General features: G+C 37.1%; 1 protein-coding gene across 1 annotated transcript in view; it reads left to right on the top strand.

The window, feature by feature from the left end:
• LOC122567699 (carbonic anhydrase 1) overlaps nucleotides 1-19644 on the top strand; it is a 29076-nt gene that overhangs the window by 2511 nt on the left and 6921 nt on the right. Inside the window, exons 2-4 of the mRNA XM_043726574.1 lie at nucleotides 10316-10516; nucleotides 15617-15738; nucleotides 18703-18798. Of these exons, the coding sequence (XP_043582509.1) occupies nucleotides 10316-10516; nucleotides 15617-15738; nucleotides 18703-18798 (419 nt within the window). The remainder of the gene's footprint in view (nucleotides 1-10315; nucleotides 10517-15616; nucleotides 15739-18702; nucleotides 18799-19644) is intronic.

Genomic DNA, 19644 nt, shown 5'->3' on the forward strand with positions numbered 1-19644 from the left:
CGTAGGCAACTTTCTGTATCGTTCTGACCAGCCTAGAGTGTACTCGAAAGCATCGTGCACACCAATACTTCGCTACCGGCCACAGATATATAACCATAAGCCGTGTTAAAACGTGTCGTATAGTATGCTAGTCGTAGACACGTAAACATAATGCGAGAATAGAGAGCACGTTGTTCGCTGGTAACGAGGCACGAACACGCACAAGTTGTACGCGAGATTCTTGCATTTGTGTAGTCAAATACAGCGGTATGTGCATACTTGGCCACGGGTCGGGATTTTATCCGGTCAGTTATCGAGGGAGATACGACTGTAGGAGATTTTGAATCGATCTACGCTTATATGAACTTCTCAGAGGATAAATAGTTCGTATAATTGGCGTGGATGTAATAGGAGTACGGTAATTCCGTCACTCTCCGTTCTAGTAATAAGTGTTCGCGTTTAGATAAGTAGATTCAGTTTAATCAGAGGTTAACTAAAATTAAGTATAAATGGAGTTCGTATGAATGCTTCTGGTGTACGTACTGTCTGCTTCGTTGAATCCAAAATATCGTAGAACGAAGGATGAAAGAGACAGAATCGAAGGAAATCGGGTTTTTATTGAGGACAAAATTGCATAAACATTGCAACATCGCTAAAGAACGTAAGTAAAGTAAGTTATTTCAGTTGCTCTATCAAGATGTACGATACGAAATGTATTAGAATAACAGATACGTTAAATCCGCTATACAAATTGCTGGCCCTAAAAAAGTTTTATAATCTGAAAAAAAAAAATTGATCTCGTCACGGTATCACGCAATACTTTAATTTCGCCAAACTCCATAAAATCGTGGATGTACATAGAAGGGGAAGTAGCGAGGAAATTAATCGGACTTAATAATTGACGAAAATAAAATAAAGAAAAAACTGGAGCAAATTTTTACGATTGCTTTTCGCGTTCGATTAAAGAACGTTACGAATGAAATGTTGCATTAAGGCAACGATGGTGCTTGATGGGTTCGAATTCGACGTGATCATTTCATTAATATCATTAGTTGATAAATTAGTTGATAGAGGGTTTAGAGTCTCGGTTGGCGAAGTCAATTCTAAGAATTGGTGGGGATAGCGATGGCTAGTTAACGAAGCAAACTCTCGGCCACTTAACGTGGCACTATTGTACCATATTTAATTTGAGAGGGTCATGAGCACGAAGCACTCGAAGACAATTGTTATTACCGATGTAATTGTATCGCGAAAGATCGCATGGCACGCGTCAACCTTTATCGAGCCGATCGTACGCCAGAATATGAAACATATACACGGTCGAGTACGTATATCGCTGTGTTATGTGGAATGAATAATTAAATATGAATGTCGGACGCAACGAGGCGAGGAAGTGGTGTAACACAGCGCGACGTGATCTAAATTGGGTGAATAAACATCGTAAATAGATCGTCGAAAAAACATGCCTGGCCTGACAAATATTTACCGTGAAAAATTTCCCGCCACGGAGAAGCCACTGGCGAGATTTACGTTCTAATTTTGCATTTTGCGCGAGTCGCGATACGTTAATGTCCATTAACACGTTTCACTTGGAAACATTTGCCAAGCAACATAGTCGAGGAAAACAAACCCTACTTCCAAGAAGAGTCGCTTTTTCCATAATTGCATACCGTGGCTCGTAAATATATTCGAATATTTATACAGATATTCTATGGATATATCACGTGTATGGAACAAAACATTTACTAATTTTCTCATTAGCTATAATGAGACTCAATTACCATTATTATACCGATAGAGCTTGGAACAAATCAAAATATACATAGGATTCATATAATATGTACGATACTATTCGCAGAGATCACACGAGTATTTAAACAGTTATCTATTATATCGATAAACTTCGATATATTTTAATAAATATTTTCCTTTCGTTCTAACAAACAAAAAGACCATTAACGTTTCAAATCACGGATACAATAACGATTCGATTGATATGTACCACAAATTGAAGATGGTATTTAAACACGTTCGTAAGTCATTGTAAAGCCATAATCCTTCGTTTCCAGTCGCTTCGTCCTAATGGTTTCTCATCAAGGAAGAGTTATAACGATGATTAGATCGATACGGAATAAACGAAGCGGAAACTGTTTGGCCACTTAACGCGTGTTTATATATCAATATCGAATGAATCGGAACGATATCGACGTGTTTGCATACTTGGAATAGCTGGAAGTACAGTCGAGAGGGGACGAGAAGCGAAACGTATAGTTAGACGAAAGCGCGTGTTAGGGGTCGCAGACCCAGTTTCGTTTCGCCTTACCCGGTTACCGTGCATGCCGCTCCGAAATGCCCTTAATCTGGGGCCAATTTGTCAGCGCTATCTTTGAACCGGCGCGAGTGCAATCGCAAAGTCTGGCGGATACCGTGATTTGCATAAATTCCTGGCCGGCGTGCAGATCGCCGATTAAGTCGTTTGGCTTTCCGACCGTGTACCGGCGATTCGCCCAAGAAATGGCAATCGGTTCGAATATTTACTACCTTGTCGCGGGATATTCGATCACGGCCGGAAGTCACACTATCGCGACCATTGTTTAAGACCGCGGCGTTATTGTCCTTCGCGGCAATTAATGAACGATGCCGATTACCTTCCGCGATTATATCGATCTCATGATTTATCATCGGTGTCGATGTAATTAGTATTCTTTCGTCTTATAGTTTCCACTTTTTATCAACTTCTTAGTATGCCGTAGTTACATAAGTACACGGATCCCGTTTACTTTGATCGAAATAGAGGAAATTAAGAAACAGCAGCTTGATAGAGTTGTGTTCGCGAAGGATTCGGATATCTTGTTTGGGTTCGAGCCCGTTTCGAAGCACAGTAGAATTTAGTCGATTCATTTAGTGGATGCAATTTTAGGTAATGTCTTATAAAACGAAGTCTTGCTGTTATTGAACCCACTTACCTAAATGTCAACTCCTGTTACTTGTGCGAATAAAAAATCATAGGAATTTGGAAGGATCAAGCGGAGTGCTGTTTTATGATACAACTACTTAAATCGATCAGTTGAAAGTCCAAGAATAACATTTGCAGATATTTTTCAAAAGCTCTAGCTTTCGCGCGCCATCGATTATTGCCATTGGTTTTATAGTACTGTTTCAATTTAAACGCGTTCACGTTGATTCAGATAAACGTTCATTTATATGTAATTATACGAATAATCTTTTTTCTACGTTTTAAATGCGTAAAATAACATCGCATTGAACGTGTATCGTTTCTCAATTCACCGTTTCATTTGTCTGCCACAAAGATTATACAAACGGAGTTCTATCGCGATAAGTATTATACGTACAACCAGAGGATGAAGAAAAGAAGGATCGCCGGTACGTAACGTAATCAGGTACTAGACTAGACTCAAGTACGTAATACGTTCGAGTATCGCGTTTAAGTTAAGAAACGAGATCAAAGATAGGTGTTGGAAACGGTGCAGCTCGCGGAAACGAAGGAGAAGTTTTCTACCGCGCGCTTTTAATCGCAGACACGTGTTGCGTTGTACGCCAGGTGAGAAAGAAATTTTCGATACGATCATTTTTTATCGTTCGTGACGAGCCTGAAGCGTTCGTTGAAATCCATACGAGTACTGTTTTTTCTTTTTCTTATTTTTTTATTCTTCTTTCTCTTCTTTCCTCGTTCCTCGTCACAGTTAACGTGAAATTCGGGTCAAACAGGAATTTCGTTCGACACAGAAGGATCGAGGTCGGCGTTCCCGCGTCGACGCAACTGCTTGCCCCTTTTTCATTTACACCGTGTCATAGTCCGCTGCAGGGCAGCCATTAATGATTCTCGTTAACCCGGCGCGATCGGCGCTTGCAAACTTCAGAAACACACTTATGAGAAACTACCTTGCAGTACCGCCAACTTTTCGCAATTTATTGCCTCGTTCCGCAACCTGCACATTCCAAACCGATCGTTTCGGGAAAATAGTATGGACAATGTAGGTAATTATCGTGGACCGACGCAAATCACGCGACAAGATTATCGTGTAATTTTCAAAGGGTCTCGTTAAAATGGAGGTTTTAGCGACGTGGAATTTTTTTTCTATCACCTGCGACTCCTTTCGACAAGTTTAGCCCAAATTAAATAGGAAGGTGAAAAGAGATTGAACGAAACGAATCGTTGTGAAAGTTTGATGATCGCGTTATAGACACGTGTAGTATATCGATTTTTCAGTTTTCTCCTCTGTGCTCATCGATACGTAATAGGTTTCATTGAGACAAGATATATAATTTTATAGAATAAATTTTTACAGAATAATATGTATGTATTTATGATCTCATCTATACTCAGCAACTATATTCAACCATGAATCATGATTATACACAGAGAAGTAAGCGAACCTTGGTTTTAAATAGTTCTTAAATCTTCTAAATATGATCACCGACATGGTAATTAACACGATGGAGGAATGAGAATTACGCGTTTAAAACAGCTGCTTGATTAGTTGGGGTCTGTTTACAGTCGTCGCACGAAGTCGACGCGCCGTTAAATATGGCACACAATGGAGCAGACAGGAAGATGCGATGCGTCATTTTTCTCATCCGGTTTACGTAAAAGGCGTGGCATTGTTGTGCACGCTTATTCGTTAAGAAGTTACACGCATAGTTTAACACGTAATCAAAGGAAGGTTAATCCTCGCGACTGCAAGAATAATCTCAATGGCAACGTTCACCGACTTTCAACTTTCTAGTTTCCGCTGTGTACGCTATACTACGGCAATAACAAGGCTAAACTCTAAAAGTGTCAATATCAGTTAATAAAAAGTAATCGAATGAATGTTAGAAGCATTTTCCGTATATAAACAGAAGCACGCTGTATTATTTACTAATTCTAAGTAGTTTGAGCGTCACAGATTTGTCAACATAATTCAACTCGATATCTGACTCAACCTCCGCCGCAGAGATTTCTTCGACCCTCCTCCAACGTTCTTCGACTTCTTCGATTCTTTGCACGACAATGTTGCTGTTTCGTGTCGCGATTTACGAGGTGGTCTCGGTGAAAAGGGACTAAAAATAAAGAAGGTCAGAGTGCAAGGTCCGTGGTGAAATTCACCGAGAAACCATAGTCAGTGATCGGGATGCGGCGTTTACGCTCGCCTTGTGTCTTCGACAAGGTTGAACGAACCTTCGAGCAGATCTCGACGACCTCGAGGAGATGTTTTTCTGCTTGAAGCGCGGCGGCCTTTGTGATCGCGATCAATGAGATTCTCAACGAGCTTGGAAGAAACTGTGAGTCGAATTGTGCATTCAGATGGCTGGAAGACGCGACCAACGCTCACACCTTGATGAATTATTATTTTGGAAACTTGAAACTCCATAATGAATGTTTTTTTTTTTCAAATTAAAGTGGTTACTTTTATCGGGGGTTTCATTTCCTTGTCATTTTAATATCGTTTTAGTGAGATTGTAGTATCGTTGGAAAATTGGTATCTTGAGGATTGTTCGACTATTGAAAACAGTTTACAGCACGTTTATACGGTAACGTAGCAAGTGGACGGAGTTATCAAACCAGAATTCGTAACCGGTTATATCACTTTCCACCCACGTAAACTGGTTCACGTGTATCAGTATCTCTCTTACAACTGTTATCGAACAGTTTTCCATCGCGCCGTTCTCACAAGTTCACGCTGCGATTTAAGATCGATCACATACACGCAATAAAATTTCTTCAAGAGTTTTCCACACCGAACGACTCGATTCGCTTGTTCAATTTTTACGTAGCGAATGCTACTTTCAGTTTCTTCTTTCGTGTAATGCACAATGCTACTTACGTATCGATTAATTAGATCGAAGGTATATTAATCTGGTAACATTTGATAGTACTTTCGCATGATTAGAAAAATTCGATATTACAGAAATAAAATAGAAAATGTAAAAGACAGAAAGTAAGACGACACTTTGATGAAGAACAAGTGTATGTGTCAACACTTTTTATAGTCATTGTACGTTGAAAACTCGCGAAACATTTTTCGGAGAATACGTTCTGCAAATGCACGGGAAATTGGAAGAAACCGGCGGTCACGGTCCATGGGGTTATAAGAGCCACTTTGCAAATTAATGGCGGGCGACAATATCGCGCGTTCCAAGCATAATCGTGGTTACGTCGCGCGCCCATTATATCATCATCACGTGCTGCTCCGCAGCTGTGAACCACGCTGAAATCTAACGTGCGATAGAGGAATGTGTGCACGGAACAGCTGTGTTTTTTCTCGCTCCAAAGCAAACGAACACACGATCGTGCTCACACTTTTCGAGAATAATTAACTGCTCGCCTACTTAACGTTATATTGCAACGAGAAATAAAGAACTCGTGGCTCGATATCGTGAACTTCGTTCGGTGACGTTAATTCCTTAATTAGAAGTTGCCATGACTATTTAATGAAAAATATACAAATAGATGGAAATACATGATCAGTCCAACTGATTCCGTAATATTTTGAATTGATTATAATATGTGATGCTTATACAGTTTCGGCAGGTGAGACTCGCTAGCGTAAGAGTCGCGCGAATCGCGTTAGGCGTTTTGAATACGGCACTAACATCGTTTCAATATTGAACCTGTGGTTGAGGCCGTGCTAATAAAATTCTATAAGTAGGAAGAAAAGTGCGTCGCGTTGGATTATGACAATCCAAGATCGATGTATTAATATCCAATAATGATGTTACTTTCTTTCGAACGTAAACTCCATAGTTTGGGTGCTCTGTTCACTTACGTCGTACATGAACTTCTTTTTTAATCGTGTTTGTTACAAAATCTGCCGATAAAAGTATCGTGGTGTAATATCACATGATCTTGACACGAAACGAGCCTCCTTGACCTATCCATCACCGAACATCATCTTCGTTTAATCATTGGCTCGTACTTGTCGCTCGACTACGTGCTAATTGTAGCCAAATGTCGACGATCTGCCGTCGTTAGCATTGATAATGATATATCGTGGTTCGGCAAACGCTCATATGAAATTTCTTTCTCTATACTTGTCGACAGTCCATTCTATCTTTCTATCTTTTTCTATCTAATTCTATCTTTTGTTATCTACCGCTGTTATTCTTATTGTTTATATCTCGAAAGTATCGACAACTCTAAATATAGCTATAGTTGCCTGTGTATCAATAACCGAATCACAGAGCGAGCGCAAGGCAGATTCAGCGCGTTTTGAAAGGCCCCGAGGGTCTACGAAAATTATCTGCGATCGTCGATAAGGCAAGAGATTCTTTTAGAGGCTATTCTGTCAATAGAAAATGAAGTAGCAAATTCAATCGATTTTGATGATGTTATGAAAGGTTTGGCGTCGAAAAAAGCGAGAAGAATTATTTAATATTGTTATTGGATTGTATTATTATTTAATATTCATCTTATAAAAAATATATAATGTGTAACAGCATTTGTAAATAAATAATTCCTCGTTGTAAAATTTAAGTGTAGGATTTGAATGTGTATTCAGGCGCCGCATAATTTTTGATCCCGGTCCCGCAGAAGGTCACGCCGGCTCTGCCCAATCATTCTATATTTGACGCAGACCTCTCAACTGAGAAGCAATCTGTAAAAAGGGGTGGAATGAAAGAATAATAATTATTTGCAAATGCCATGTATAGTTCATGGTATTATGTCGGTATTCTAAGTATGTGTAATCGAAGGACGGGAAATGCTTAAGAATGCAGCCTTATCACGAGCAATATCGGAATCGCGTGTCAACGTTTGAACGAGATTTATGCAACGGCACGTGACCCATGCGTCCGTGATAACGGGCGTCTTAAATCAACCGATAATTTACCTCGATTATCTGGACCAATACAGGCTATTTTGATGCGCTCGCTATTACACAATCGAACGTTGTTATTCGCGTGCCATTATCATTAACTCGTTGTTGTTGTTGTTGTCGATTGACCTATCGAAAGAAGACTCTGTTTATTGCTTTAAAAAGACCACTTATTTTTACCGATAAGCGATATCCTACAAAAAAGAAGGAAAGAACAGCTTCGAAAATACTAGAAACATTGATTACACTTATTTTGAACCGACATTATATGATAATTACGGTTAAAAAATATATAGTCGTCCCATAGCGTCAGTATTTATTCAACGATAAACGTAAGCAATTGCACATCGTATTGATTGAAAGAACATAGGGAAAAAATGTGAAACCTGCTACTCTTGAAAGATTGTCGGTGGCTGGAACGTTATCTCTAACTAGTAACTAGAAATGCTTCTGCTTTTCATAAGTACGATTAAACTCATGTTATCGATCTATGCTATCACGTAGGATAATATCGGAGGTGTTAATTGCACTTCTGTTATTGCGACAACCACTAAGAAGTAATTTTTAGTAGATATAGAAAGGAAAGTGTTCTTCCATTTATCATGGAAAACTTTTACGAATATATTACACCTGTTGCACGAAACTTTTTGAACCGTCTCATTGCCATCAATGACATACGATTGTCATTATTGTATCGTAAACACGTATTTAGTAAAAAGTTAATATATAGCACGAATAATGGCCTGAAACTTACGATTAGTGTTATAGATTGTCCCACTGAATATCGAAGCTTGTTATGTATTTTTAATCTTGTTTCGAAATTTATCAATCTTTGCCAACGTAACGATAGTCGTATCGTGCAACAGTGTTAGTAAAATTTCAGAATGGGTTTGTATAAATAATTTTATGTTTCATTTCGATCGATATCCTCTTATCTGCGAATCGTTAAATTTCTATTACGACTAATAGGAAAATTTCTCTCGGATCGTTCGTGTAAATCGATAAATTATTTTAATTATTCACGATCCCGTAAGCGTAACCAATTTCAACGTCGTTAGCATCGATTTAGCTACTTCACGAGCCGGTGTATTCTATGCATTACGTTGAGCGTAACGCAAAACTTTGTGGCAGACTGCAACCTTAAATATTCATAACGTTTGATAATTCTAATATCTCGTCGGCTGCGCTTCGGTTAGTTTCAATATCATTAAAACGCTGCTCGTAACGCACACCACGTCTACTGGATTATTTATAAAGTCAGCACGCTAAAATCTGTTATCTGTGTGAAAATGATTAAGGAAGGATATAAAACTCATGGGGATTACAGATATGACGGATGACTTCCCGTGTCACGAGCTTTTTCTTACACTCTCTAAGTTTTTGTCGATTTTGGATCGTGAAGGTCTGTGGAGATGTTAAGTCTGTCTCGCATATTTGCTCGACAAATGTTATTCTGACACTTTCTTGCGTGAAATGAGAGAAGAATATTCATTCAAAAAAAAAAAAAGAGAACACGAAAACAATTAAACATTTTTTCCGGAAACACTTGTTTTACCACTTTTTATGCGAGATAATGAAAGCGTTTATTCGAAGAAAAAAAAAACACTGCATTTCACGAGAGAAGATAAGCTCGCATAGAATTAATCTCCAATTAAACTCTTCCTTCTAATTAAAAAGAGAATTACGATGTTACGAAGGAAGATTGTACAAGATGTTTAAGAAATGACGTCTCGAGATTGGCAAACATCAACGAGATCACACGATTGATAATCGTTTAATATTTTATCTAATCAGAAACTATGTATACACATAAAGTCTAGCCTGCTATGTCATAAAAATACAAACTGTATAATCATCTTGTGCACACTGTAAGTGACTAATAAAAATCCAATTGTGTATTAAATACACAACGACACAAAATGATATAGGTTCTTGATATTTCACCTGTATGTTATATATCTTGTGTTATGATGATATTAAAATATTCAATTAATCAAGCACTTTAAAGTATCAGTGTAGATTGTTTTGTCTTTTTATCTGAAATACTGACATAATACCATTGAACGAGATAAAATACTAATTCATAGTCTTGCTACAAGACCAAGAACGTGACTTTTAAAGATAAACAAATAACAATACGATCGGACAAAATATCATTCTTTTCTTTTTTTTTCGCATTTTCTTCGAATGAAAGTGAATGCTAATTTGTTATCGATCTGGATTTTCTGCTAATTGCCAGGTTATTCACACTCTGTGTACTAAGAGAATAAGCAAATCTTGTATAGTACGTTGACATGTACTTGACCAGTGGCACGTGCCTGTATCTAGTGGCTAATTATCCTTAGCTATTTACATTTACTACGATTGAGTTCTAGTTTAAATCGATTATGCACAATGCTCGATCGCAAAACGCAAAGGAGATCTGTTGATAAGAATCTCTCGAGTTCGGCCTTTGCTGCATCTTCCACCCAAAGCACGTTGTCGAACTAAAGCAAATATAATTTACTTTTTGATTACAGGACCAAGCACATGGGTATCGAAATTCCCAATGGCGGCAGGATCGAGGCAGAGCCCCGTGAATATCGAAACCGACCGAGTTGAATCGGATCACGAGGCTTTGAGTAGCAAACCCCTGCGATGGAAGTATCCGGCAACCGCTTCCCGGAAACTTGTTAATCCGGGTTATTGCTGGCGGATGGACACCGACGGCGAGGGCACGTGTAAGTTTATTTTCATTTCCCACGAAACGACCCGGGAAAGCTAATTATCGCATCGAGCAATTGGCTATTGCCTTTCAAAAGTTGTATATGCGGATAAAGATAGGTACCGTGCGTGACCAAAACTACGTTTATTCTTAGCCTGTGATTGGAGTGAAATTGAAATTAACAACGAAATAGAGTACGTTTAAGTGTCAAGATTGGAACATAATAGTAGATACTAATACGGAGTAGGAACATTAAATGGTTATAAACTTAGGATAGTTGATAATTGAGAAGAATTAAAATGGGTCAATGAGTCTCTTTATCATGATTAAACAGCACTCGGAAAATGTAATTTTATCCGAATAATATTTCAGATCATGTTCTTCTGGATTTTTAATTATTTTCAGAGTTAAATTTCATTGTATAAATTCTTCTCGGTTATTAATAAATTCATTCACCCTTTTGTCCTCAGCGTAGAAATTTAGAAGAATACCGACGTGCGTTGTCGTTTGTCACTTTTTAATCATCGTAACACAATTTTCGTAAATTTCGTTTTTATATATATATACATTAGGTTGTCCGAAAAGTTTATAAGGAAATAATAGACGCACAATGTTTTCTCTTTTATATTAGTTTATTGAATTATGCACGAACGTAATAATAGAAATATAACGAAATGGATCATACCTAATTCAATAAAATTATATAAAACAGAAATTGTTGTTCATCTATTATCACCTTATGAAACGAAAGAAACTTTTCGGACAACCTAATATATATATATATATATATATATATATATATATATATATATATATATAAAATTGTACTTAATATATTTAGCATTATTAAAGTGTGCTAGAACTTTCTTATAAGAATAAAAATAGGTTATGAGACCTTTCGAGCGGCTTAAAAAATAAGATAGACGAATGTCCATTCAGAAGATAGGATAAAAAATGTTAATTCGTTCGTCATTTCGTATTAATCATGTAGATAACATACGAATGGTTGTAAAGTAGTTGAACGGAGTGGGCTCGGGGTATCGCTTCTTGACTTCAATATTATTTATCATTGCGGATGGAAAAAGAGTGGTTTCGGGGTTAAGAAACGCGGCGTGCCGTGCCGTATCGTTCGTTCGTGCATTTAAATGCGAAACTAAGAAGTCGTTCGTTAGTTGAAAAGCCTGGGACACGCCGTGAGAACGATTTCGATCCGCAGCATTGAATTGCAGATCGACCAAGAATGCAAATATCTCCCCTTCCCAAAGATTCAGTAAGAAGAAACCTTTTCTGGATAGTTGGATCGTGAAATCCATCGAAACCTTTAACACTTCTCCTTCAGAGCTTCGTCTTCAAGAAAGAAAATATAAATTACATAGAAATCGAACAGATCAATTTCACCCAGGTTTGCTTTCTGAATAGTAGAAATTATCACGTTAATTATCACTTGTAATTGTTAGTTTGACTTCTTTGTAATTTTCACTCGGATAAAACGAACAATTGAGAGAGCGTTAGATTTTAAAGAACGGTCGTTCATGTCTTGGCAACTAGATTTCTTTTAAACGCAGAGAATACATTTCTTAGTTAAAATTCCAGGAAATATCTAAACATTGTTATCTCGATTAGAATTCTTGGAGGCGTAGCCTGCAAGAAACCTCTTCAATTCGAATTCCATTGAAAAGATCCGTTTTATCAGACAATAAATAGAAGTATCACAGAATCCAGTGGACGACAATTTCCTCCATTTGGTTGATATTAATTCGAATCTGGAATCGATCCGGCTGTTGACAAAGCAAGTATACGATGCTGTTTTCATCACGATGACCCAAATATTAGTCCATGAAGAGCGACGGACTTAATCTGAAGCAGTTCGAAGTAGATTTCAGCGCTAACCGCGGCTAGAAGCTAATTGGTTGCATGCAAGGGCCACGAAACGTGGCTCTAATCGTCCATTTCCGACACTGTGAGAGCCGGTTCGCCTAACAGGAACCCGTCAGAGGAAAAGCTTGCGTTTGCATTTCGTCATCAACATCGTAAATCCCGCGGCCGTAAAACTTTATTCTATGCTTTACCATGATCAACAGTCTTATCTATGGTATTGAAATCCTCGTGAGATTATCACGAGCGAAGAGAAAAAAAAAGAAGGAAAAAAAAAAAACAATTTTTGCGAGAGAAATCAGCCGTTGAAACTTATATTACACCTTAAGTACAGGATCGAGTAGATTGCAATTTATATACTTGTTATTAATTCGATAAGTAGCTGGTATACAGGTTGAAGTTCTATGCACTGGCTCACGAGAGTATTTCGACATTTATTATCGAAATATTTTATGCACGTATTGCGTGTATCATATGCATAAATTCTTCGAAAGCGCATTAGCTGTATAATGAGACACGAGTGTCATGATCGTGTTGGTCAAATTTGAAAGTAATCCGAAAGCGTTCGAATATTTTCCTGTCCCACTATATCTGTGTTCGGATAATCGTTTAACATGTAATTGTTCTTTGAATAAAAACGTTTGATCACGTAAGGATAGAGTCGAGTTAAGTTAGTCGAAGAAGTAAAAGTGCGAGCCAAGATATAGGGAAGTTTGACATTTGAAACGATAAAAAGCTGTATTCGAGATAAATCTTCGTTTCGAACGACCTCGCTAATTTTCTTTCTATTTGCTCTAATATACATCGACACAAAACAAGAGGGTCAAGGCACTCGAATATCAGGATGATGTATCAGTGACCGTGGTTTATTTACTTTTATCAACTTGTTATCCATTATTTTACAAAAAAAAAAATTGACGATTATTCCTTGCTCGAGGAATTTGGAAATAATCAAAGCAATTTAAAGCGAACGAATCAAAGATTGTTAATCGACGCTGGTATTCGAACGAGTTGCTCGCCACGAAACGCGAGATAACAAAGAAAAACAAGTTATAATTGGTTTTTATTAATTATAATTGGAGGGAAGACTCGTGGAACGAGCGTAGAGTGAATCGTGGTCATTGGCGTTTTCCTCGAACGCTTCGACAGCAGTTTCGTGCCAGTCGACCAGGCTTTTACCTTTGCGAGGTATGTTCGAAACGAGGACGGTCGTGCCGTGACGCATTATGCGTGCTCATACGTGGCAGGAACGAAACGTCCACACGATGGAAATAGAGCAAAGTTTCAGGGAATCGATGACCCGATACTATCGATATATCGTGACCCATTTTTATTAACGAGGATAAATCGTCTTAAACAATCTGACAAATACACACGTGTCTACCTTTCGGAAATAATCATGTCCCTTTATTCGACGAACTATTAGGTCCTGCGTAATCGTTTCGTTGCCATTTAGAAGCAATAAAGATACGAATCTTGTTCGATCGTACAATAATTTGGGAATAGTACAAATGTTTAATTATTAAATGATTAAATGATCGTTCCTTGATACGCTTTTTGATCGTATCTTAACAAGATTAGGGTCTTAACAAGGCAATAGCATTAATATGTTAATATTAATAATAATTAATAAAATTGCTATGCTTTTTTATGGATAAGACGAGTGCATACAAGTGAATTATATCAGCGAAGAAAGAAGATATTAAATTTCTTGTATATATTTGAATTAACAATACGTGACATAATACGCGATATTTATCGTTATCTTAATTAGATTGTTTTGTACTTAAAAATTATCAGTCCCGAATGTGTTAAGAATGATATACATTTGTATACGAGAACCCGTTTATCTTTTCTGGCTTTGTGTAAATCGACCATCGTTACTTCGTTGTAGTTCACCATGGCTATTCATTATCTTGTTGCAAACTTTGTCGAACCCACCAGCTTTGTGCCACTAATGACTTCATCGCGATACCTCTTCTGTGACATTCCCATTCAAGCAGCTTTCGCAATTACATTTTTACTACGCAGCGCTAGTTACTACCATAGGATTTCTATACTCGAACAAATAGGAAGATAGAATCTCTATACGGTGTTGCATAGAAGCTAAGGGAACACGGCAATGAACATTGAAATATTTCAGACAGGTATAGAGCGAGAATCAAAAGCGAGTGTACATCCGGGAGGCACGGCATTTACTCAAATATTCTTACGCGTGTGTTGCGCAAATTGAAAATTGATTCTAAAGACGTAGACTACGGATTTTTATGGAAATTCATATCTTTAAGAACGTAAGCAAAAATGTAGCTAGTATCGTAGAAAGCATTGTAATACTTTTCGTATTATACGCGTTCTGTGCAATTTTGCGTTTTCAAATTTCCCAGTAAATGCATAAAAATTTACAGTCTAGACACGAAGTATGTAGAAATACAAATTAATAGTAAAAGAGAAACGCACATAAGTGTTTAGGAAAATCAATATTGTTGACGAACGTCATTTTTCCAACGCGTATACTCACTTTTGACGCTCGCTGTAGGATCGAAGCAGGTGATCGTTTATTCAGTTTGAAGCTACGCTATTCGATTCGAGAGTTCGTCGACTCTGACCCGCTCGCCATAAATCTTCTTTAACCTTTGCGGTTATGACGCGTGTGGGGTTTCTCTGTTCGCTTCTATCCCCTTACGACCCCAGTATCGTTCTTGTAATTCGGCTAATCAAGCGTATCCTGTAATTCAACGCGCTGAAACGATCCGCGTTCGTTCTAAGTGCCATCGTGGAAACGATGGAAACTTTTCTGCCGTCTGTTTTCGCGTTACACAACCGCGAAACCATAATACGGACTAATATTAGAATTCTTTCGCGTGTTGACGATGGTTTCGTCGAAAAATTCTACCGCGTATTCTCGGAGGAGGCGAAGGATCGAGTAATAAATTTACGATAAAGATAAATTCGGAGAATATTCAACGTTCGTTTGAAAGAGAAAACTTAAGGTCAGAAGAATAGAGGAGAATGATTTACATCCCTGGTTTGCTATCATTGTTTTTTTTTTATTTCTTTTTTCTTAGCATCGGTTCATATATCTTTTTCTTCCTGCAATTTTCTACTGATAAGATTACACTGTCGTTCAATAACGATTCGATTTTTAAATGGCCAAGCATGGTTTTAAATGGAATTGCGACGATTCATATTTCACAGTTTTGAGATTGTGTCTTTAAATAAAATTGTAACGATGTTTCTACAGTTTTGAGCGGCGGACCTTTGATGGACGACGTCTACAAATTGGAACAGTACCACTGCCACTGGGGATGTAGCGACTCGAGAGGATCCGAACACACTGTGAATGGACAGGCCTTCGCCGGAGAGGTTAGTTCACTTCAAAAACGATTACTTCACTTTTGTCAAAAATTGTCCGTAACAGCAACTCCAACTAGATACGGTACATAAATTATACGTTTCATATACATATTCATTGTAACTATTGAATTGAAGCGGCAGGTCAGCTCGTTTTATTTAGTTAACGGGATAAGGATCACAAAATTTTGAAAGCAGTTTCACAGCAATTCATCCACAGCTCAGGTATAAAGTTTTTAAATATACAAATAGATCTTGTATTGTTTGTTTGCGCACAGATAATGGAAATCGATTCAATGCTGAATTTATTAAACAAGAGAGAAATTTAAATCTTATGAAATAAAGATAAAGATAAATTGAAGAAACGAGAGAAGCGTTTTATAGTATCTCATCTACGACGAAAATGATATTCTAGAGGAATAACAAACTACATATACCTGGACTTTGTGTGTGTAATATCCATGGTCAAGTTTCCACATTTTTATTAACAAATGCGGCTGTGACAGATTTATTTACATATTCCACTTGCCAACTTTTGCTTCCTCTAGAATTCAGGCCCACGATGTATGATATAAATAGAGAGAGAGGAACAAATACGTTTCAACGGGATTTAACGCGAGATCGTTCGGTGTAATTTGCGATTCCGTGCACGGACAAAAGACGAAGAGGCCGCCTGCAAACGAATTTAAAAGGACGCACGTGGGATTGGTGATTAACCGTGCTCTCTAAACATTCTCAACAACCAGCGCGTCTGGCTTCGAAGCGAATCGTTAATAATTCACTGTCGAGGAGCATGATTCGTGTCACAATGATTCGTACGAACTTCTTACGGTTACGATTCGACCTTGTTCGAACGCATGCACTTCATCGTCCGTGAGTCGAAGAAAGATTCCAGCAATAACCAGTTTTCTAATTAATATGATCGTTAAAAGCACAATGCGTGCTGCGTGTGTTCTTCGCCCTCGAGTACCTAAGCCGAATCATTTACTTTCCAGACCAATTTCCTTTCTCTTTTTCTTTCGTGTTCTACGCTTTCAGAAATTCTGGAGATGTTTTAAAATGTATGAAGACTACTATGGAAGAAATGCGATAAGTTCATGTTTATTAATTCCCTGATTTTTATATCAATTGATGATTAAAAGATGGCATTTTGATGGCGAAGATAATACTATCTAAAAATAGATACCACGAAGTTTTATATAAAAGCAACGATGATGACAACCGATATATTTTAAACATTCACGAATAGATAGATAGCAATGGCATACATTTAACCCCTGAATCAAATTCAAAACAACAGATTAGATGATATAGAAATAGTCGACAGTGTACTGAATTTTAAAATTACTTTTTTACGTAATAAAAAATGGAAAATGTAACATAGTGTTTCTTAGTAGTATTCGTTTATTATATTTAGCTATCATCTATGAATATTTATGTATATTATCTGCGTCAGACAATCGTTTGTTATGTCAACAGCTTCAGGATTATTTCAATAACGATGTTAGAAATTCAGAGGAACCAGTTAACTGTGAAATTTTTCCTACGAAGGATTAATTAAGCTTTTCCTCTCTTTCTTTTAGAGTAAATTTTTATTAGAACGTTACGTACCATGCCATTGTTTACGTTTCTATTCTGTTTCAAAGGAACCGAAGAATTAAGATAATTGTCCGTGCCATTTGTATGGAAATAACGAACAGAAAATTACGTAAGAAAATATGTTCAAACTTCGTGAGCCTAAACTTTATGAGAAATGCCTTCGGTTGTTACGGAGCAAGGAACTAGACATCGATTGCGCAACGAAGAAGTTCTTTCATGATTAATTGTTAGAGAAAAACACGCGGCGGTCGCTTCGACGTTAAGAGGTTGCAATTGCATTCTCGAACGGTAGTGTGAAATATGTTTGCTTGGGACTCGCGTTTGTTTGCCGTGCACGTCTTCACTTCGATGTTCGATGCGGTTCCAGCGCACCGACGACAATGTACTTCCTTTTGAGTATACAGAATACCGATTAATTTATTAAACGGAAAAATTGAAGAGAAAGAAGATCGACATTTGTATTCCTTCATTTTTATTTTTAATCTTGTATTTTAATTTCTTTCTGGTCTTTTACATGTTACTAAATTTGTTAGCAATATTAAGGATAGCAAAAGAAAGCAAAATGACAAGATTAAAAATGAAAATTAATATTGGTCAACTAAGATATCATAAATAAATAGTTGAATTCTCCAGGAACATATTTTGTAATGTTTGATCACGAAATGTGATAGTTTCGCTAGTTAGATAGTTAGAATTATCTGTTAGCTTATTTCGTCAAGAACCACATGATGATCTGTGAATTATTTGAGAAACTTGTTGCCACAGTCATCACGAGTTTCAGCGATTCACGAAATCAGCCTGAATTCCATGATTCATAAAGCATTATCTTTGTAGCTTTCTTCTCGATCGCATGACTCCATTAGTGATTTTTTTTCGTAGTGATTTCAAGTCATAAATATTCAGCGAGACTAAGACAAGCGTGGTCTACTAAGATTGTGATGCAAACATCACGTGGAAAATTGTTAATATATCGGAAGACTGGTTTTTTCTTAGAACACGATGCATGCGAATCTTCCAGGAGATCGATCATTTTGATTTTGCAATATCGAATTTATTCACACCGCTTAATAAATTTGCATAATAATCTCTGACGCGTGATTTTTGTCGTTGTATTACATATTTGTAAACGATTGATTTTCATTTGATTACTGTTGATGTTGACGAGGATTCCTGGAAAATGTTTGGAATAAAATATAAAATACAGGATGTCGATTAAATTTCTAATTTAAGTAAAAAAAGAAAAGAAAAGAAGAAATAAGTGTACAACAGCGATATAAAATTTTGCTGCAGAAATATCATTGTCTAAAAATTATTACAAATATCGTCAGTATCATTTATTTTGTTAGATGTATTCTATTTGCTATTTTCATGTTACAGTTGCACCTGGTGCATTGGAACACGAGTAAATACAACACCTTCGCGGAAGCTGCAAAGGCGTCGGATGGCCTCGCGGTCCTCGGCGTGTTCCTCAAGGTCAGTAATCATTCTTCACTGTACTATTTTCTAGATACTCTATTTTCTTAGATACTATTTTCTAGATCACTAAGTATCTTTGCTACGTTGATCTATTTATTTTATATCTACACCTACGTTAAGCTGTTAACTTCGGTTATTCCCCGCCACGAATAGGATGCAAATTTAAAAGCCAAGTTACCAATTTAATTATTATCGACAGCCAAGTGGATGAAAATTGAGAGCTGAAAAATGACAAGATTATAAACAAGTAGCCACTTACAGGTAACATTAGATTCGAGTATCTACAAGTATAATTAGTTAACGAAGTTCTTGGAAAAATGAAGATAATTATGAAGTTACGAATTTCTCGTTATTTACGAGTTAACAGTGATTTTTTTAATGTAACGTAAGTTGATTATTAATGGTTACAAGGATAGATTATAAATTTTGCCTATTCTAATTTCCCCGCTGTACTAGCTTACATGATAGAATAATTATAAGAGAGGGGATCTTTCTTAACGCGATTTTTATCATTTTCCTACATTTAATTTTCTATCGAGGCTTGCATACAAAAGAAAAATACGATAAGCCAGTAAAACAAATGGTAACGAGGAATAAAAGTTTCCCTATCAAAGGCAGAATTTGAGCAACTAAAATCTATTATTAGAGTTGCGGTTATTAAACAAGACAGAGTCAGAATATAGCGTGATACCTGTCTCAAAGTCAGCGATATTTCAAAGCCGCAGATTCTTAAGATCGTAATCCGTTTATATGCTGTTTTTTCTACGGGTGCACAGAACCGTATTCATAGAAACGTATCCATATTTATAGTCGTCTGGGCTTCTAAATAAGCTCGTAAGCTCT

The sequence above is a fragment of the Bombus pyrosoma genome, linkage group LG5 (genome assembly GCF_014825855.1).
Source record: "Bombus pyrosoma isolate SC7728 linkage group LG5, ASM1482585v1, whole genome shotgun sequence".
NCBI classification, from domain to species: Eukaryota; Metazoa; Arthropoda; class Insecta; order Hymenoptera; family Apidae; genus Bombus; species Bombus pyrosoma.